The 22,700-nt window shown below is 41.3% G+C and overlaps 1 protein-coding gene across 1 annotated transcript in view; it reads right to left on the bottom strand.

Annotated features, from left to right (window-relative positions):
• Positions 1-22,447, bottom strand: part of MET (met proto-oncogene) — a 126,245-nt gene extending 103,798 nt beyond the window's left edge. The window contains exon 1 of the mRNA XM_006882663.1: positions 21,245-22,447. Coding sequence (XP_006882725.1) covers positions 21,245-22,447 — 1,203 coding nt within the window. The remainder of the gene's footprint in view (positions 1-21,244) is intronic.
• Between the last annotated feature and the right edge of the window lie 253 nt (positions 22,448-22,700).

Here is a 22,700-nt window from a genome sequence, read left to right as displayed (position 1 = left end):
GTGTCTGTTTATGTGCCTAACCACGGCAGGCTCAATGGAACCAGACCAGTGGCTGCTTTGGAGATGGGGTGGGGAGGGGGGGTAAGGGAAGGAGGGATAAAATGAGAGCCCTTAATTTGTAACCCCAAAACACTGTTTAATACCAAGAATATATTGTGAACTGCCTCTCTTATCACTTCTCCCTCCTTTTTACCTTAATCCTACAGAATCATCTTTATTTCTCCTCATTTCCTGATCGGAAACCTCCATCTAAGGCCAATCCTTCTCAAGTATCAAGGTCTCTGAGGCCCTTACCAAGCAATTCTCCCACATCACTGTACCTCCCTCGAGGCCAACCTCAGAGAATTCCTTTTGGAGCAAAGCACACAATTGGTGATACCACTGAGGGATTTAACCCTGTGGTCATAATAGGGGTGGCATAGGGAAATCTTTATGCACGTTCCTTAATCTATGCACGATGTTCTATTAGCAATCCCAGATTGTAAATGTGGAAAACTGTGGCTCCCAAAGGGAAATTTTAGGAGAGGGCATCGCTACTGGTTTGTTGTTGTTATTAAGTGCAGTCCACTTGGCTGTGGCTCACAGCGACTGACCCACATAGAACAGAACAAAACCCTGCCTGACTGAGCCAACCTCACAATCTCTACTGTTCTTATACGCTGTCATAGTCGCAGCATCAATCACACTGGGGGATTCCTCTCCTTCACTGGCTTTCTACTTTTCTTAGCATGATATCTTTTACCAAGGGCTGCCCCTCCTGAAAACAGGTCCAAAGTATGTGAGACAAAGTCCTTGCTTGCTTCTATGCAGTACTCTGGCGGCACTTCCTCCAAGAAAGATTTGTTTGTTCTTTTGGCAACTCATGTTGTTGTTATGTGCCACTGAGTCAAAACCGACTCACAGCGGACTCTCCATGGGGTTTTCTGAGACCATAAATCACAGGGGAGGAGATTGCATATCTTTCTTCCTTGGAACAAATGGTGGATTTAAATTGCGTGCCTGTGGGTTGGCAGTGCAACTCCTTCCCACCAGGCCACTGCAGCTCCCTTTGACAATTCCTGGTATATTCCGTATTTTTTGCCAAAATCACAATTCAAAGATAACAATTCTTCTTCAGTCTTCCTTAATCATGCACACTGAAGATGCTACCTAAAATATGTCACACAAACCTACTGTCCTCTCAAAGGGGAGCTCTGATGACTGGCACCTGAAGAAGTCTTAGGCAGCAGGGAAGTTGATTCCACTTTCTTTTTTAATGTCTTTAGTTCTATTTAACTATGACTAAGTACTGAGCTCTGTGATTCTTAATCTAGTTATCTTTACTATTTTCATAATTGACTCTTTCACTCCCAACCCTCTTTTGTTCTTTATCCCAAGCTCATAAATGCATAGAATATATTGTGAATGTAGGAAGGGGGAACTTCCCATTTTTCCTTCAGTGCTAATTGCTGGAAATATTCCAGTTTCATAAATCAGCTTTTAGAGATTTGGGGGGAAGCTTAAAAGATTCTTTCATCTGAAAAATTGTTCTTGATTACCAGTATCTTATACCTGTGAAGAGGCTTTGCCATATTAATTACTCATTTAATAGGTACATATTTTGTACAAGCTGTTATGTGAAGAGCTGGATGCATGCAGATCAAAATCCCTTGTTCATATTTTAGGGGGAAAATGAGGGAAACCTCATCAAATGAGCAGATTACAACTCAGTCTGGGATGTGGCATGAAAGAAATAAGGAAAGGATGCTGAATGGGAAAAGGAATTAATCCAGAATGGTAATTAAGAGGAAATCTAGAGAAGGTTTCCCAAGAAAAGAAATGGGTGAATGGAGTTTTAAGGCCATGAAGAGACAAAACTTTGATGAAGAGAGCATGAAAGGAAATCTGGGGGAACTAAAGAAAAAGGTGTGAGGAAGAGTGGTGCATTCTGGGAACTGTAGGAATGGCAGGCTAAGAGTAGAAAAAGTTGATTTTAGGAGGCTGGAGCCAGCTCATACCAGCTCACAAGCCAATTCTGCCAATTCTGACTGTCTTCTAGTCTGTTGAGTGACCTCCCCCCTCGGAAATTTGAAACTGGCATTGGGGAAGTATTTACACCACAGAGACTGGCAAACACTTCAGATCAGAGTTTCTATCTGATCTCTTTCTAGTGTTAAACATTTACTAGCATTCCAGTGACCATAGAGAGGACCAAGAGACACAGAGGACCAAGGTAAAAAGACTTTGAACATAATTTTGAATCCACTGTTGTCGTTAGATGCCATGTGGTCAACTGCTACTCACAGTGACCCTGTAACTAACAGATCTGAGCCGTGCTCTATCCTGTGCCATCCTCATGTTCTCTGACACATTTAAACCTACTGTTAAAGTCACCGTGTCACTCAATCTTGTTGCGAGTGTTCCTCTCTTTCTCTGACCCTCTTACCTTTTCCAGCATGATGCCTTTTGGTAAGGACTGGTCTTTTCTAACATGTTCAAAGTGTGTGAGATGAAGTTTCACCATCTCTGCTCCCAAGAAGCACGCTGGTTACCCCTCCTCCAAGACCGAGAGAACGTCAAGTTATTTTAAAGGAGGCAGTTATAAGAATGAGCATGATTTTAGGAAAGATTACTTACTCTGAAAGCTGTCTGGAGACAAGGAGATTGGTTGGGGATGGGAACAGAGCGAGGGAGATCTTATTGGCACAGCTTTATCTTATTGGCATCGTTTTCAGTATGCTAACAAAGCAAAATCTGTCTGGAATGATAAAATCCAATTTTGTGGTTCTGCTTTTGGATAGAAAGAAGTAAAGGGGCTTGGTTTTCTTTTTTAAAACTTCATATATGCATAAAACCAGGTTTTAAAGTGAAGGAAGACAATGAGATAGAATGAGAGTATGTTAATGAAAAAGGCTGGGAGAAAGACTGAATAATTCTTTGGAAATATTAAGTTTCTTGATTAAACTGGTGGTTTTAATTGCACCCAAATCAGGCTGGGCAAGGTGCTTAAGATGTCTTCAATAAGGCTGGGAGTAAAAAACGAGAATGTCAACATTGGTTAATGAATGTGAGAGGTTGTGTAAACGATTTCTTAATCCCAACTGAAGGTTTCCTGAGCCACTGGGGAACTGGGTTGAGGTTGATAGATGAGAATAAAGTTAGAAGGAAATAGAATATTAAATAAACAACACTTTGGTTTAGTTTGTGAGAATATAAAATAAGAAAGCTACAATGATGCCGTGACAACCTTATTACTGAATTACCTGCCCATTCATTGGGACAGAGATTTTTATTAAATATTGGCACAGAGAAAAGAGAAAATGGGACAGTTTCATATTTTATGAACTCCCAGCAAATAAAGAAGGGCTGGAATTTACAACAGCAGGGTCCCAAGGACGCGAGGAATGAAGTGGAACCTAGCCATCTTCAGGCTTTAATACTGAATGTTCACACAAATACTAAATTAATATTTACTTACAAAAATGTAGGTGTTTACTTTCCAAATATTTCATAAACTTTCCTTTCCCTTGAGTTCATCTGCTTTCAATTGAATTGTTATCTTATCAGTAGGGTTATAAGATACTCAGTATCATATAGTTTACACCATGGTTACCATGGATCCTGTAAAATTTGATATTTTGTTTAGCTTTAAAAACAAAAACCAAAACCAAAACTAGAGAACTTTCTCCTATCAGCTGTGGCCAAGACCTGGTATGCAGAGTTTAGTTGGTTTGGTTGGGTTTTTTGGTTTTGTGTGTTTTTTTTTTTGTTTTTTGGGTTTTTAGCTATAACTGCCCTTAAATGGAGAACTTCAGATTTTCTACACTAAAGCAAGGATGTTTCCTTGTGCAGAAGTTACTAAAATCAAATGGAGATAGAAGAGGCTTGGAGCAATTAGCACACCATCATTTTACACACTCAGCTTAAAAATCAAGGTAAGTTTTGAGCCCTTTGTTCTAGATGGAGAAATTTCAGAATCATCAGCATAATTCACCATAACTTTTTTTCAAAGCAAGCATCTGTTTTCGTGCTCTTTGGGTAATATCAAACTCTTTCAACCCAAACTTATATGCAAGAAAGTTAGTCTTACTATATACCACTTATATATTACTCATTATTGCATCAATGCTGATTAATACCCTTATTATTTGGATAGTAAGAGGGTCTGTCTGTTCAACTCTGCTTAAGCTAAATTCCTTTCCTACAACAAAAAGTGAGTTTAGCTGAGAACAAGGAGAATTGCGCATTGTTCGTACTCTCGAGATAAACTCAATGCCACCGGTATTTTTCAAATCAGGAACGTATCTCCGTTACACTTACTATCACATTAATTACAGATTTTTGTTTACCACAACATTGGAACCACAAATAAGTTTCCGTTACTGAACCATTAATTGTATTATCAGAAATCCTAGTGACTTGGTGGCAAAGAATTGCACTGCCAACACAAAAGTACACAGTTCGAAACACCAGTTGCTTCTCAGGAGAAAGATGGGCAATTTCTTCCTGTGAGATTCCCTGCCTCTGAAAATTAGCCGGAAGGTCGGCTATGGGTCTATTCTCACTCAAAGGTACAAAACAATAACAACAGGTGTATTCTTATCTTATTATAGATTCTTCCTCTTTCTTCCTTAAATATCAGAATCACCTAACTTGACTTCATATTTTCCCCTATTGGATTTGAGGACACTTTCAGAATATTGGGCCTTCTCCTATTAAGGGCTATGTGAAGAAAAATAATCTCCCATCTTGTTATTTTTTTCCTGGAGTTTTATATAACCAGTTCACCCACTGTAGTCTTAGAAACAATCTCTTGCACTCAAGTTTCTGGTCACCTTACTGGAAAAGAAATAGTCTTCTGCCTGTATTTAGAGCCGCAGGAAGGGCAAGTCAGTGACCTCTCTGACTTGTCAGCACGAATAGGCCCTCGAGATGAAATGCCTCCTCTCCCTTGAGTTGGTCTTTTTCCTTGGCAGACACCACTTCTTTCTCGGCCAAAGGAAAGTGAATCGAGAGAAGGTGGCTATTTCTTGTGATTGCCTGAGAAGTGCTCGAGGAGACTGTGACATCTGCATTTCACATTTTCCTGTTTTTCAGAGATGGCAAAAAGCAATTTTTTTCATGATCTAGTCATAAAAATACATTTGTAAACTTTGTCAAGAATTTTTATCCAAACGTTACAACAGTTGAGATGCCCTCTGTTGATAGCTGTAAATAGATTTCTTTTGGAAGACACAAAGTGTTATCAAATTAAATCAACATTCCTTACCACTTACCATAAGCAAAGGCTATCTCAAAGAAAGTATCTCACAGAAAGAAGCAAGATGAAGTATCTGCTCTCTGGATACCTGTGTGAGCAGACACACAGACACACACACATCCCTGGCCCCTCAAATCAGCTGCCATGGAGTCAACTCTGACTCATGGTGACCTCATCAGTGTCAAAACTGTGCTGTGCTCTATAAGGGTCTCAACAGATGACTTCTTACAAGCTGGTTGCCAGGTCTGTGGAACCTCTTCCTTTTGCTGTAGCCAGGTTTGCTGGCCATTCACACCACCCAGAAGCTACGTGCCTCTGTGTGAGTATAAATAAGAATACTATGAAAGAGAAAGGAAACTGTGTTTACACTTAAGGGCAGAGAACCGTGCCTGTAAATTCATATACTATAAAGACGACACTAGCTAGACAGCACACACTTGTACGGACAGTAGATGCTCATGATTTCCTTGTGAGTCTCCAGGAACACTTGCCTCTCATTTGGCCCCTATGCCACATGATTCTCATGAGAAGGAAATGGTCCAAAAATGGATGCAGCTGTGCAGAATACAGCAAACAGATGCCGAGAGACGATGCACTTCATCCCATTCATTCCCTTACAGTCTCTTAATTTTTTCTATTAACTTTTAGAACTTTGATAGGCTTTTAAAAAGCTTTATTTTGTGTGTTCTTGGATTTCCATTACTCTGCTGTATAACTTACCAGTAACAGGACAACCCCTCACATCCTACATGTAAAGATATTTTATAACCAATATGGTCCCATTTGTTCCCCACACATCAAGACAGAAGGGGCAAGAAATACTGTGTAGAGACTGTCAGAGAGGCTGGCTAAGGTGATAAGCTGTAAGAGGCAGTGCTGTTCAAGTCTTGCTTCTTGTGGCATGTTTTTACCCTCACTTGCTGCCACTGAATTGGCTGTTGTTGTTATGTGCCATCAAGTTGCTTGCAAGTCATAGTGACCCTATTGTACAATAGCTCTGAACCCTGCTCTTGCCTGTGCCAACTTTTCTGTCTCTGACATACCTACACCAACTCCCATTACCCCAATCACTAAGCAAACCCATCTGATTGAGGGTCTTCCTTTCTTGCACTGTCCCTCCACCCTCCCAAGCATGATGTTCCTCTCCAAGGACTGGTCCCTCCTTGCAACATGCCCAAAGTATGTCAGATGAAGCTTCAGAATCCTTGCCTCCAAGGTGTCAGGGACTTCTCCAGAGTACTGAAGAGCAACAGTGTCAGTCTGGAGACTAAAGTGGACCTGATCCGGGCTATGGTTTTCACAATTACTTGCTATACGTCAGAAAGCTGGATAATGACTAGGGATGATAGAAGGAGAACAGATGCCTTTGAGCTGTGGAGCTGGAGGAGAGTACTGAATATACCATGGACTGCTAGGAGAAAAAACAGGTTAATTCTGGAAAGGGTGAGACCAGGCTGAATTGGTTATGAGTCAGCAAATATCTATCATGCTTCTGAGCCTACAAATCATTCATCTTTCCCCCAAGGAATGGCGGGTGGATTCAAAGGGTTGGACATGGGCAGCTTTGAGTAAACAACTGAACTTGCTATAGACATCACCATTAAAGCTCATGCATGGCTCAAAAACACTTTAAGAGGATGACTAAGTGCAGCAGTGTGGCATTATGGTAGAAACTTTTGAAATTTGTAGTGCTTTTTAGCTTATTAAATACTACTGGCCTCCAAGGACTGCAGCCTTCAATACAGATTGAAGCTCAACATCAAGAAAATAAAGATTCTCACCACTGGGCCAATTGGCAGCATCATTACGGATGGTGATGAGACTGAGACTATTAACAGTTTTAGTTTGCTTGACTCCATATTCAACACTCTTGGTAGAGCAGGCAGGAAATCAAGAGACAAATTGCATTGGGAAAGTCAGCTGTCAGGGACCTCTCCAGAGTGCTGAAGAGCAAGGACGTCAGGATGGGGACTAAGGTGCACCTGATCCAGGCCATAGTCTTCGCAACTGCTGCTATGTGTCAGAGAGCTGGACAGTAACTAGGGATGACAGAAAGAGAATTGATGCCTTTGAGCTGTGGTGCTGGAGAAGAGTGTTAAATATACCATGGATTGCTAGGAGAACAGCTTGTCCTGGTGAGGGTGAAGCCAGGCTCCTCCTTGGAGGCAAGAATTCTGAAGCTTCGTCTGGTATACTCTGGGCATGTTGTAAGGAGGGACCAGACCTTGGAGAGGGAAATCATTGTGGGAGGGTGGAGGGATAGTGCAAGAGAGGAAGACCCTCTATGAGATGGATCGATTCAGTGATTGGGGTAATGGGTGTAGGTGTGTCAGTGAGGTTGGCACAGGATAGAGCAGAGTTTAGGGCTCTTGTACATAGGGTTGCTATGAGTCACAAGCGACTCGACAGCACATAACAACAAATAACAACAAATGGCCACATGTCTTCCCAAGCTAAAGATACGTGTTTTTTCCTAAAATTTGAAAAAGTTAACTTTTAAACTTAAAATAAATAAACTATTACTTCTTAGAGATGCCTTTTCTAACTATATTATCAAATTTGGATGTTTCTGTTCATGCACATTCACAGATGTTTATTTCCTTCACAACATATTTCATAAGTTATCATAATGTGTTTGCTGGTCTGACTGATTATCCATTGTCATCTCCTCCAACTTGTATTTGTTTTCTATAGATAAGAACCATGCCTATCTCATTTACTACTGTCATGCCAGAAGGGTTATGCTTTGAATAAATATCTGTTGAAGTTTTTACTGAATTTTGGCTGTCTGAATAAATCTTTTCCTTCTTTCTCCTGCTGGAAACAATGATTGTTAAGTTCCTGGCAATTTTAAGCACTAAGTAGTTAGGCTTCTAGCACTTGGCTTAAACGAAGAAGATGAAAGGACAAGGAGGTAATGTAATTAGCTTAAAATAAATGGAACATATTGCACATTTTATTGTCAAGATAATTTTTCGAGATAATTCGCTTTTCCTATTGCCTGCCACTGCATTAGTTCTTGTAATCCGCTTAGTGCATTACCACTAAATACTATTGATTTGCTCAGAGCTAACAGACCAATTTCATCTTTGCATTCTCCCCATTTCCTGAGCGCCACTTCACCTACGGTTCAGTCAGTGGGCTGGTTACTAAATGCAAGTGTTAATCAGATTTTAAATTTAAATTGTCCCTGTTGTTGTTGTTATGTGCCGTCGAGTCGTTTGCGACTCATAGCGACCCTATGCACAACAGCCCTAAACCCTGCTCTATCCTGCGCCAACCACACTGCCTCTGACACACCCATCCCGATTATCCCAGTCACCGAATCAATCCATCTCATAGAGGGTCTTCCCCTCCTGCGCTGTCCCTCCACCCTCCCAAGCATGATGTCCCTCTTAGAAAATGGAATATCATACACATTACGCTTTTCTCATACACTAACACAAATTATAACAAGCCATCTATTTGGAGATCACTCTGTCAACCTAAATTCCCATAAAATCACGTCTCAAAAGGTGGCTTCCCAAATAAAAACTGACCTGAATTTACCCTTTTTATTCCAGGTACTGTTTTAATTATCACCGACCATTTTAATGTCCTTTGGTTGGTGAATATTTTGGTGGTTCACTCAAATGAGACAACTTAAGTCAGACTTGAGCCTGAATTTATAACATAGCTCCATCATCTATAATCCACGTGCCCTGTTTGTGAATGAACATCAAGAGAGGGTAAAACAAACACTTATCCTACGTTAGTGGGCATGTGAAGATGGGTTTCTGCCTTCTTGTTGAAAGATTAGGGGGCAATTTTTGAAGTCTACATGGGCAGACACACTTCATTTGTTCCAATATTTGCCAAGGTCTGAAATGAAACGCTCGTCCCCGAGGTCCATGGAGACTTTGGGGATAGGAAGGTGACACAGCTTAGCAACTAACTGAAAGGCAAATAGGCCTGTTAGAGCATTTTCTTGAGAAGTACGTATAATTAGCATTCTGGAAGGGCAGGATCCTAGAACCACTAACCACTTTCACAGTCACAATTTAAAACAAACAGAGAACAAAACCAAGAAGGGAGTTTTATCAACTTCAAGAGTAGCCAAGATCCTGTGCCCATTTTTCAATTGTTTATCTTGTTGTGGTGCTCGAGCATTTTATAAATTCTAGATATAAGTCCCTTATCTGATATGTCATTTCCAAATACTTTTTCCCAGTCTGTGGCTTCCCTTTTTACCCTGTTGGAGATTCTTAGAAGGTCCCATTCATCTATTTTATCCTCTCCTGGATGTAGATTTTTCAGAATGCTTGGAAGACTGTTTATGTTGTGGATTAGGACTTCTAGCGTTCTTCCAAGCTTTTCTTTAATGAAGTTTATAGTCCTTGGTTTTAGTCCTAGGTCCAAGATCCACCTTGAGTTGGTTTTTGTGTATAGAACGAGGTGTGGATCTTGAGTTTTCTGCAGATAGTTTTCCAATTTTGCCAACACTATTTGTAAATCCCTAGCTCTAAGAGAGATGAAAATCAAAACAACTATGAGATAACATCTCACCCCAGTAAGAAGAGCAAAATTTAACAGAACAGCAAACAACAAATGTTGGCGAGGTTGTGGAAAAACTAGAACACTTACTCACTGTTTGTGGAAGTGTAAAATGGTGCAACCACTATGGCAAGGGAGTATGGCGCTTTCTCAAAAAGTTGCAAATAGAAATACATTTGATCCAGCAAGTCCACTACTGGGAATATACCCTAAAGAAACCGTAACTGCCACCTAAGCAGATATATGCACACCCATGTTTACCACAGCTTTGTTCACAAAAGCAAGGAGTTGGAAACAACCTAAGTGCCCATCAACAAATGAATGGATAGAGAAGCTCTGGTATATCAACACAATGGAATACATGTTGCATTGAAAAACAAGGAACTCATGAAAAAGTATTCAAAATAGGTGACCCTGGAGGACATTATACTGAGTGAAATATCTCAGTCACAAAAGGACAAATACTGCATAGTGCCACTTTTGTAAAACAGGACTGACATCAGGGTTGGAGGGGAGACTGAGAAAGATGGGATAAATAATGTATACTGCATTGAAACAGATGAGGGAGAGAACTGTTGAAAAGGGATATGTGATTAGGTATTATTGTCATGACAGGAGTCCAGAACGAAGGCTGCATAGTGGAGGGGACTTGGGGGGAGGGACTGTGTAATAATGAAAGAATTTTTCTTTTACTTTTTAAAGAGAAGAGTGAACTGGTTGGGGAGCTTGGGCAGGGAGAAAAGTGCAACAATGAATGAATGAAAATCCAAAGTCTCTGTAAATTTTCATTAAAATTAATAATAATAAAACATTTTTTTAAAGAGTAGCCAAGAGGTCTTCATTTCAGTCGGCTGGCAGGTGGCTCTTTGTCAGCCTTCTCTGACTAGAGATGTGACTCTCACTCAGCACATACCTGGGCACTGAGTCATCCCATCACATCCCTGTCTCTATTAAGCCAAGAATAAACAATGACAGAAACTCCTAAGTGTGTTCTTCTTTCCAAACTCTGACTGGTCCTCATTTTTCTTCTTAGTGTGAACAGGTAAGAATTTAGGGTGGGATGGTCATAGATGAGATATGAGTGTTCACACCCTAACTCGGAAATATTATTATGAATTAAAAAATCCATTATTACTCAAGGAGGTTAATATCCTTATCGAAATGCAGGATCTCATACATTCCGGAAGCCTCTCATTATGTCGTACGGCAATGAGTGCTCATGTACCAGAGTGGTGCCTGTGTTTTTATTAATATTTTTATGCTTTCTTAACCAATCTTACACGTTTTCTTTTTACATGAATTCCTTATTTCCTACGACACTTTTATAAAACAATGTCGTGTCTAGTTATGAACTCTCACTTCCTCTCTTATTGCCATCATGTCAGAGCTGACTCACAGCTGAGCCCCCAGTGGGTTCCCAAGGCTGTAAACAGTAAGGAAGAAGATGCCCGTTTTTCTCCTGTGGAGCAGCCGGGGGATTCTAACTACTGGCCTTTGGGTTAGCAGCCTGACACCTTGGGTTTTATGCCACCAGGACTCCTTCTGCCCTCAACTCAGTGCCATCAAGTCAGAACCAACTCCTAGTTGTCTTTCTGCTGGGCTTCCAAGGCTGTAAATCCCATGGGAAGAGACTGCCCTTTCTCCCGTGAAGCAGCTGACTTGAAAGTGCCAGAGAGGCGCAGACGTTGTGTTATCAGCATAACTCTCTACAGACTACTTAAATAAAACACGGGTTTTACTTAGTAAATGATATACTATCTGCTTTAAAAGACATTAAGATGAAGAGTGACACAGTTAACCCTCAATGACCCGTCTTCAATAGTGGGAGATACTGTTAATCATACCTGAAGCACTTTAACCCACAGGTAAGGCCTCACCACATTCTGGGTTTTGGTCTCTGCACAGCACTGTATTAACTACGTTACCTTGCAGTTAGTGCCATTCATGTTTCCGCCTTTTCATTCTTCCTCTGGAGTGAGTCTGTAAGTATGCAGCAGTTTAACTTGGGGTTAGCAGGAGGAAGGGGGAGAGGCAAAAGGCACTAACGTCAGCACTCAAGGGTGTGCCCAATGATCTCAGAGAGTGTTCCAAAATTTGGGAAAAAAGAGAACACAAACGATTGTAAGAGAATAACATGCCACTGTTCATGAGAGGGGTGGCAGGGACTCTGTAGAAGGAAAAGGAATCAAGTACACAATTAATGAATTCCTACTGAAATTGGAAAAAAGTATTACAACGAATCATTTATACCTTCACGATTTTTCTCCTTGAAAGGTTTTGCTTTGGAGAGTTGGACAATGACCAAGGAGGATAGAAGGAGAACTGATGCCTTTGAGCTGTGGTGCTGGAGAAGAGTACTGAGAATATCATGGACTGCTAGGAAAACAAACAGATTTGTCCTGGAGAGGGTTAAACCTTGCCTCCTTGGAGGCAAGGATTCTGAGGCTCCGTCTAACTTACTTTGGACATGTAGTGAGGAGAGACCGGTCCTTGGAGAGGGACATCATGCTTGGGAGGGTGGAGGGACGGCGCAGGAGAGGAAGGCCCTCTATGAGGTGGATTGATTCAGTGACTGGGATAATTGGGATGGGAGTGTCAGAGACAGTGCGATTGGCACAGGACAGAGCAGAGTTTAGGGCTGTTGTACATAGGGTTGCTATGAGTCGCAGGCGACTCGACGGCACATAACAACAACAACAACAACTATTACATTTGGCAAGTGGCCAAAAGAGTAAATTTTTTTTTTTTAGGGTTGGATGACTGTCTAATATTCAAAATAAAGAATCTTCAATAGTATTTTTCAAATAAGACAGTATTTTCTTATTTCTAGGCATAGGAAATAAAAACAAAACAAGGCTGAAATCTGACTTCCCATTTTTCATCCTTAATACCAAATACATTCCCTTGAGAGTGCTAGATTGTTTAAACAAGACATGCCAAGCCAGCATACTTATATGGATATTATTTGTAACATTGCTTCCACATTCACAGCTCAAGTGGTGTGGGAGATTATAGATACATGGCCCATAAAGAGTTATAAATCTTTGTTTATTTTATTAAATATTATGAGACATGCCCTAAGGATGAGAGATCAATAATGATCCTTGTGGTTTCCTGATGGAAGAAGGCAATTATTTTCTTCCATTACAACTTAAATGTAACTCAATTTTACTCATCTATCATCTTCATAATAGAAACAAAGAAACATCACCGTGTGTTTATTTTTCTGTCTATTCTGATTAGTTCTTGTTTGCATCTTGTTTTGATTTTTGTTCTCATTCAAAGTGGTTCTAATTCACTACGCAGTGTTCCTTTCATAGCTCCTCCACAGCGACCTTTTAACCTTGGCACTCTCTGAAAGAGAGGTGGAAAATGACTACTTTTGAGCTTCCTTTCTTTTGGGAAGCAGTTGGCTACTCTTTGAATTTGAGTATAATTGGTGTTTGAAAAGAAGGAAGTTTGATACAAACAATTTATGGAGGTAAATTCTAAGGCTGCATTACCAACAAATTCTTAATTAAATGCAAAATAAGGTTAAAAGTATATAAGGATAATGCCTTCTAGTGCGAAGGGGTGTTAGAATTGTAAGTTGGGGAAGGGAGTATATCTTACATTTTTATCTGACAATTTTGATTCAAGTGTCTTTTAACTACCATCAGGCTGTTCCCCCATCTCATTCTCTAACTATTAAGCTTTAAGACAGTCTGGCACATATTACGCATTATGTTGTTTTTAGGTGCCATTGCTACAAACACAATTCACCATGACTGACAGATCACGAAGCATCGAGCCCTGCCCTATCTTGCGCCAACTTCAGCCCCTCTGAGGGGCTTGGGCCCACTGTTCCCGTCCACTGTTGATCCGTTTTGTTGAGGGCCTTACTCTCTTTCTCTGATCCTCTACCTTTCCCAGCCCGATGTCCTTTTCTGAGGACTGGCTTTGCCTGACAATATGTCCAAGTGATGTGAGGTGAAGAGAGAGACACACAGTGACTGTAGCAATGGGCTCCAGTGTGTCTGAGACTGTGTGGATGGCACAGGATAGGACAGGGTTCACATCTGCTGTTCACAGGGTCTCTATGAGTCATGTTCAATTTGACAGCACCTAACAACAACAATATGAGACCATGTTTCACTCTCCTTGCCTCTAAGGGACATCCTGGCTGCCCTCCCTCCAAGATATACTTACCTGTGTTTTTGGCAGTACCCGTAATAGTCAATACTCTTCTCTAGGATTATGGAGGTGGGTATTTTTAATAAATAGAGGTAAAACTGAAAGATTCTTACGAAGAATAGAATCAGAATGTACCTCTTCCAGAAAATAGTCCAATAACTGGAGTTTGTCTTTCTTTGTATACTCATTCCTTAGAATATATTTCATTATTATTTCATTATACACCAAGGATTCCACTTGTACATAACACTCCTACAAGGAGGAAATGGCATTAACTGAATTCACAGAATTCTCTCTTGACTCCATAGATAGAAATGACCATTCTGTGTATTCAGGTAGGAAATGGCTAAGCTGACATTTGAACATGTATCTGACTTCTCATTCCAATAGGTCAGACTGCCTAGAAAGGAGTTAAATTTCTGATGCTCTTATTGTATCTTTTATCTGACATCTAAAGTTCACAAGATCTGTGAAGCTGGTATTCTTATCACCATTTCCCAAATGAGAACACTGAAACATCAAGAAGTTGAGTAATATGGTGGGCGTTCCCCAGCTTGTTTATACAGCCAGCCAGGGCCCACAACGGTGCCACTCACCAAATCACATGCCTTCCCTTCCAGCGCTCAGTGGTTGCTCATTCAACTGAGCAAGGTATCTTAAAATCACTGCTACAGGCCTCCTTCCTTCTTTTCAAATGCCTACAGAGTGAAAAACTTGGATGGTGGGATTGCACAAGAGGGGACTAAGTTTTGAGAAAGATGGGGACATTTCAAGCATTCTCTTTTATTTCCACTTTGATGAAAACTTTTTCTAAAATATATTACTTTACTTGCCTTGTTGCTGTTGTTGTTAATTGCTGTCGCATCGTAGGCAACTCATTAGTGACCCTATGAACGAAAGACCTCAACATTGTTTCTCAGGTTCGTAGGGTTTCTGGAGGCAAGCCATTTCAGAAGTGGATGCCGCTCCTGCTTCCAAGCTTGTTTTAATCGGGAAGCTCCACAAAATACTGTCCACCACGGGTAACCATTATTGCATTTGACACATCAGTGTCACAGTGTCTAGCATACAGCCATCCGAGTTACCTCTGTAGAGCAAATGGACAGATCAGTGCTAGATCACTTGGAAGATCGTCTGACCAAATTTCTAATTGGAGGCCGAATACAATCAACTCACACCCAATGGAGAGTAATCATTCCACCTGATCCTCACCAGAACTAGAAAACAAACCTCTACAGAATCCAACTGCTCCAGACGACTTCCCAATCTGGATTCCAGCCCCAAATTGGTAACTAAATGCTTTTTTAGATGTTATTGTCCAATGCTGTAGAGTCGAACACAGCTCACAGCAACCCTATGTACAAAAGGCATGAAGCCTTTCTATACTTATCATTGTTTCTCCCACTTCAAAGAATTTCCAGAGGCATTTGGTTTAGGAAGTGGGGCCGTTATGGCAACTGTCCCACAATGGCACAAGGTTCCACATCACAGCAAACCCAGATTATCTCACTGTAGCAAACAGAGAGGAGTGCTGCAAAATTTTTAAGAATGTTCCTCCAAAAATAACATGTGACCCTCGGGCCCAACCTTAGTAAGCATATTATAATTTAGGCAACAGAATCTTTGTTGATTGAAGGATTTTAAAAAATATCAGTCTCTTACTATGCACTGATTTTCATTTGTAGGAGACTGGGCCAATGCACACTGCTTTAATGGGTTTTTTTTTCCTGGAATAACTGGCATGTTAAGAAATCCCTTGTACTGAGATCCCAGTTGAAATTGATTTAAAATTAACTGCATTTCTAAACCTATTTAAACTCAATACAAAGTTTAAAACCTCACCATCCCCTCACAAACTAGGGCTTTACAAAAATCTCGATATTATGTGGCATTTTCTAAGTTATGTTATTCTGAACAATAATATGCCCATTAGGAAATATGCATTATCTTAAAACAACATCAAACAATACCAAAGTAGGATGCTTAGAGAGGGTGCCTGATGAAAGAGGCACAAGAACCAAAGGCAGATTTAACATGACTTGTCAGTGTAAACAAAGCTTTAGTGGCATGGTGTGTTAAGTGGTGCACTGCCAAAGAAAGATTCAGCCAGTTCGAATCCACGAACTGCTCCGCAGAAGAAACACAGGCTTCTTCCTCCTGTGAAGATTTACAGGCTTGGAAAACATGGAGATTTGCTGTGAGCTGGAATGGATTCAAAGGCAATGGATTTTGGTTTTTGTTTGTGGGTTTATAATCTTCCAGCTCTACAATTTGGAAATCACTTTAAAGAAACTTCAAGTATCAGTTTTAGAAGTGATACAGTGACCAGTTACACTGCAAAGATGAAGAAACTATACATCAAGGACTGGTCTGACCAAGTACACTAATCTTCCCTGGGGTGTCTGTGGTTTTTCCATACACTTTCCAGAGACAGTGCAGTCAGAGTCGTGAAACTCAAAGGGTTTAGAGGTGCAGAGGATATCATCTGGAGATTGTATCTGATGACTCAAAGGGAGTTGTTAAAGTTGGGGTCATCACAAGAAAATGCACATCAACAGTCTGCACAGAACAATTTCCTGAAATGTGAAGAGGAAAAGTGACATTTCTGTTGTCTTAATTAAACACATACAAGTAAATAATTTAAATATCTCAGCATACGTTTTTCCGTTTCTTTTATGTCCCTGTTGTTGTTGTTAGGTGCTGCTGAGTTGAGTAGGGCTCATGTGACCCTATGAACAAGAGACCCGAGCCCGACCCCATCCTGTGCCATCCTCAGCGTCTCTGACACACTGAAGCCCACTGCTGCAGTCCCTGTGTCCATCCATCTGGCTGGAGGTCTCCTCTCTAACCCTCCACCTTTCCAAAGAAAAAAAAAGGTTTTCTTACAAATTACCAGCAGCAAGGAAATTAGTGGTAGGAAGTTGTGCTGCCGACTCAAAGGCACTTATTTATTTTGAATCCACCAACAGCTTCGGGGGAGAAATATGGATAATTTCCTCCTGTGCAATTTTACTGTCTCTGAAAACCCTGGAGGGTCATCCATGACTCAGTTCTGACTCAATGGTTCATAACAACTACAATTAAATTTAAGGAGCTCTGGTGGTGTGTTTTGTGGCTGAGAGGTCAGTAGTTCAAATCCACCAGTTGCCTACTGGGAGAAAGATGGGCCGTTTTCTCCCTTAAAGAATTACAGGCTGGAAAAACTAATGGTCAGAACTCTCCGGACAGCAGGGGGTTTGTTTTTATTTACATTTTGGGTTGTGTTAAAATTATAGATCTAAAAACTCACCACAAACACACTATCATACCATGAATCAGTTCTGACTCACGTGACCTTATGTCTTCAAGGGAGGATTCGAACCACCAAGCTTTGGTGAGCAGCTCAATACATAAAGTGCTATATGTTACCAGGGCTCCTTCATGAATGTCTATTTTTATATTGTGCTCTGGAGTCAAAATTGATGTGGGCCACATGAGGTGAGGCTAAGGTGAGGGAGGCTGGCTCATTCATTAGTTCTGAGACACTGACCCTCAGTGTCTGCTGGACACAAAGGACCAAGCCCAGCACAGCTGCCGGACACAGGGCTGACGAAGAAGAGCGCTCTGTGCCTGAAATGTTTAGCAGCCCGGGAAGAAAAGGTTAGGGTCTTCGTTTCTCCAGGCCCTGCTAGCAGATTTTACAAAAGAAACAGAGAGAGTTAGTCAAGCCTGAGACACCTGGTGGATCCACCATCTAGAAGGTCCTTTCCAGGTAGTCTCACTGCCTGAGACAGAAGAATGGCCGGGAGCTAGAGAAGGGTCAGGAAACCCCTTCTGTGGCTGAGCTCATACCGTGTGAACTGGGCAGGAAGTGACCACTGCAGCTGTCTTAACTTTGTCCACAGAGCACATGAGGTAGTCCCCCACTACCTATTTGTGACTGGAGACATCAATGATAAAAAGACAACTTGTGCGTCTAGTCATAGATCTTTCTGCCCAAACAAAAATGCAGTTGCTAGAAATTTCTAGAAGGGTCACCTGATGGCTTGCCAAGAACAAATGAAGTTGTCCCCTTGCTTAGTCTTTCCAAGCTGGTTTCATTTCACAAATCACTTTGTTTTTGTCTGACTAGTGGCTCTCGGCGGCTTCATTGGAAGAGGAAGCTGGGTAATAATTACATGCTGGTTATTGGCACGGTCTGCTGTCTTTTTGTGGATGGGGTAGATGAAAACAGAGAATGTGTGTAGTCTCCATCTCAGAAGAGCTCTGATCTTTAGTAACTTGAGAAGATAAACAGGCAAATAAATAGAGACAGCTTAAAGGTATTTGTCTTGATGGAACTGAGCCAGTGCGAAAGTTGGCTTCTCCTATAAGACAAGGATGCTGACAAGGCCCATCGTGTTTCTCACAAGAATTTTTGTGATGGGAGTGGCCATGGTTTCAGGTGTGGCTAGTGCATTTTGGATATTTTCTTCCCCTCTAGATGATAAAATTGATTTGAAATTCACTGGAAAAATCCAACCTTAATGTTCCCCTTGGAACACTAAAGTCAGAAGAGTAGGATAAAGTTCAAATTTGTTTTGAGAACTGATAAGTATTTTTTATATCTAGTGACTGAAACATATAAAACTAAACAATGCAGATAAGCTATCCATATGCTCTGGTAAACCAGTGTCTTCTTACATTTTTAACAGAACAAGATTTAAATAGCAAAGCCATGCGCTCCAGGGGCCCTGGGTAAATTCCTAGGAGACTCTTTTTAGGCTTCAGTTTTTGAAGCAACTTACTGGATATACAGGAAAGTGGTTTCTGTATAATGTTGTTATTATTATGACACTTTTACTTCTTAATCCCAGGTTTCTGGAAGTTCTTGTCATTCCCTTTCAGTCTTTTGTATTTTCTAATGAAGAAAAGTATCAGCTTCGTGAGTGATTCCATTATAGAGTTTGTAACATGCATTAAATGCATATAAGCGGAAACGTCTTAGTTGGAATATCTATGTATTTATGTCACACAGATTCCTAAACCTTGAGGGGAGGAAAGGAGTTACCGCTTTAACTTGCCAAAAGAAGAATTTGCTTTCTCTGAGATATTTTTCTAGCGTTAACAAAGCAGTTACCTAGCATTTCCAGCCAGGGAGAGATCTGATATTTAAACACAGCATTAAGGGGAACCATGTGTCTCTAAATTCAAATGCCCTTGGTGCCCTCAAATTATATACTTGATCTTATCAAGAACTTGTTTAATGTTCTTCTTGCTTGCATGTACAAGCTTTATTACTTATATTGGAAACCCTAGAGTGAGTGAGACATATTTTCCCCAAGTCAAACTGTAGAAAAACTATAGTAGGTATGCATCCAGTTATGATCTTGAGGACAAAGAGCCAAAGAAACGTCTATACATTCAAGGGTGGAATCAAACAGAGGAAGTCCCCGGCCACAACTCTGAATTTGTTGATGTCCCTTTGGGGCCAAGTGATATGGTAATTATCAGGAAAAATTCTCCAGGGAGATAGCCATCCCAACGCGCTTTAAAAAAAACAAAACAAAACAAACAAACAAAAAAAACACCCATAGGCAGTCCCTGGATTACAATTCCTGCCTGATTTCTTTCCTATAATAATATTATGTAAATCGGTCCTCAATTTGAAATGATTGAACCGATCTTTACCCCTATCAATTCTCCATCACAATCTCCTTCAACTATGTGTTGTTGTTGTTGTTGTTGTTAGGTGCTGTCGAATCATAGACGGCTCATAGTGACCCTATGAATGAAAGGCCTGAGCACTTCAACTACGTGTACAGCTTTTAAATCCTAGAAAAGGCTTCTACTCTTTTTATGCACTAACATAAGGATAAATAAGAACCTTATACACCTGTTTCAACTTACATATAGATTCTGAAAAATGCAGTTAGGAATGAATCTCATTTGTACCCTGGGGATTGCCTGTACTATATCTAAATCCAAGCAAGCAAATACTTTGTAATACTTCCCGTGAAAATACCATTCTATAGAAGTAAAAGATGCGCGTCAATCAAAAGTATTTACACTGACAAATATCAAATAACAAGCAGTCTAAAAGTTCCAAACTAGAACTTGGTAAACACACATCTATACAAAGAGTTCCATAATTAAATGCAATGTCAAAAGAAAGAATCTGCAGAACAAAAATTCCCTATTTTCCTTGATTAGAGGAGGAGTATATGTAATGTTGTTTTTACTAGTGGTCACTGAGTCGGCCCTTGATTCATGGTAACCCCATGAAGAATAGGATGGAACTCATGTGAGCTACAGAGTTTTCATTTGCAGAATTTTCAGAAATAGATCTCCCTGCCTTTCCTCCGCCCCACGTTGAAAGCCTGTTTAACCTCATAGCAACACATAAGCCTCCAGCGGCAGATGGTTGATGGTGTGCTGAGGTGCGCCGGCCAGGATCAAACCTGGGTCTCCAGCATCAAGGTCAGAAGCTTACCACGAATTTACCACCATCCCTGGGAATTACACTGTTGTTACGTTGAGTGAGAGCCCACTCACTGCTGACCCTCCAGCAGGTTTTCAGAGGCTGGCGATAACTAGGGAGGAGACTGCCCGTTTCTCTGCTGTGTTAGAGCCAGTCGATCAAACAACCTGCATTTGCGCTGGCTATGCAATTCCTTACCCATTAGTTGTTGGTTTTCTTATGTGCCATTGAGTTGCTTGCGACTCACAGCGACCCTATGTACAAGAGCTCTAAACGCTGTTCTATCCTGTGCCAACCTCATTTTAAAGAATGTTCTATTTACCAACACTTCCAAAGAGGTTATTTTCAATTAAGTTTTTTAAGTAATGTCTAGAATCAAAATCATGATCTATCAGTGAGAGGACAGGGTCTCACCAACAAAAAGCCTTTAACCCACAAGTCAACATGAGAATCTTCTTTTAAATGTTGCAAAGACAAAAACGGATCTCTAAAACGAAGTTTCCTAGGATTTATTATTGTGCTAAAATCTGTGTTAACTAACCAGATCAGGACTACTAATGCCTAAAAAAAAAAAAAAAAGCCTTTTAAAATCTTAAGTGTTGCAAAGTTGCAAATCCAAATTGTAAAAAAAATTTTTAAAATCTCATTTTTTTTTCCTTAAAAGATCACCGTCATTTTTACCAAGCTATGATTTTCCTTTTAAATGAACATTCAATTTCTAAACGCTTTTGGAAAGTATTTACATATTTTGGATGAAAAACCTTTATCAGGCATGAAAATGATTTTTGATCATTTTTTCCTAGCCTGACACTTATTCACTGCAGTCTGCCATTCGCAAGTGGAGAATCTGTGCGACTTACCCTGTTAAAGCAGTGCTCGTGGTTGGGTCCGTAAAAATGCTGGAGACACCGCACATTGTTTTTGTTGACAATCTTGTTGAAGAATTCGTTGACGAACTTGATAGGAAACGCGCAGACAGCAGACCGGTTCATCGGCTCGGCGGAGTCTGGCCTGCTCTGTGCGAACACCCCGTAGAGAATGTCATCGTTGGGGCTAGCCCCTATCTGCTTGGCAAGATGTGCCCCAGGCTTACTGACATAGGCGGCCTGAAGGATGTTAAACACCTCTTTCCTCGTGGATCTCTTCCTCCTCTTTTCAGTGAGGATACATTCCAGAGGCATTTCCATGTAGGAGTGTAACCCAGAATCTACAGAACAGAACCGGATGATTCTTGTGTGGAAGGTCTGAGAATCCAGAGTTTCCCGCTGGACCGTCAGGAAGTAGATGAAGTCGTTGCTTTCAAAGGCATGGATATACTTGATGGGGTACGAGTCCCGGAGCTCAGGGAGAACGTCAATATAGGACTGATCTGTCAGGAACTTGAAGCCATCCAGTGTCTCCTTCAGCCTCCTCACCGAGATCGAATGCAGCGAGCGATCCGGGAGGTAAGATGAATTGATGGTGTTGCCTACAAAGAAGTTGATGAACCTGTTCTTTTGGGTAAGGAGGACTCTGGTACCCAAGGCGCTCACCACGCAGTCGGGACACTGGCCAGGCTCTTCATCTGCCTCCTGGAAGAACATACAGTGAACCTCTGAACGTATGTCCGCAGGGTTGCCGGGTGGCATCACATGCCGATGGCAGGTCCCCCTGTTGACACTGCCGCAGCTGATAAGCTGGTCATCGTAGTAGGTATCAACAAGCAGGGCCATGTTGACGTTGTCCTTCCAAAGGCTCCCGGATTCGTTGGCTTTGCCGCTGCAGTCCTGACATGGCAGACAATCTGGGTGCTCCAGCACTGGCCCGGTCCTGTACTCGGCTACCTTCTGGAGGTCTTTGTCGTTGAGAACATAAATGCTGTTAACAGCCCCCAGGAAAATGTAATGCTCGTGCAAGACCACGTTGTGGATGGGCGTGTCTGCGGTGAAGTTGGGCAGCTGGTACTTCATGTTCATGTTCATCTCGGACTTGACCAGCGCCTCTCTGCACTCCTCACTGCTCTCCTGCACCAAGGTGAGGAGCAGGGTAAGGATGCTGGGTGCCAGCAGGGCGGGGACCCACATGGTGAGGAGGGTGCCTGCCAAAACACAAGGCCAGAGCAGTTGAGTCATCAACAGAAACACCGTGTGAACTACATCAGTTAAGCAACAAGAAAGAACACTTCTTAAACTGGACTTTTCTACTTCAGGTGCAAACAGCCCAAAATCTCCAGCTGAGTTCACATAAAGATGCACTGTGTAGCTGGTCATGACTCCATGCGGTTAAATTTTAGGACTCAACCATGAACGAGTCACTTTTAAGAACCATTATGAGATG

The sequence above is a fragment of the Elephantulus edwardii genome, unplaced genomic scaffold (genome assembly GCF_000299155.1).
Source record: "Elephantulus edwardii isolate Elephantulus edwardi_28Jun2011 unplaced genomic scaffold, EleEdw1.0 scaffold00022, whole genome shotgun sequence".
In the NCBI taxonomy this organism is placed as follows: domain Eukaryota; kingdom Metazoa; phylum Chordata; class Mammalia; order Macroscelidea; family Macroscelididae; genus Elephantulus; species Elephantulus edwardii.
This window is presented reverse-complemented; position numbering and strand designations above follow the sequence as displayed.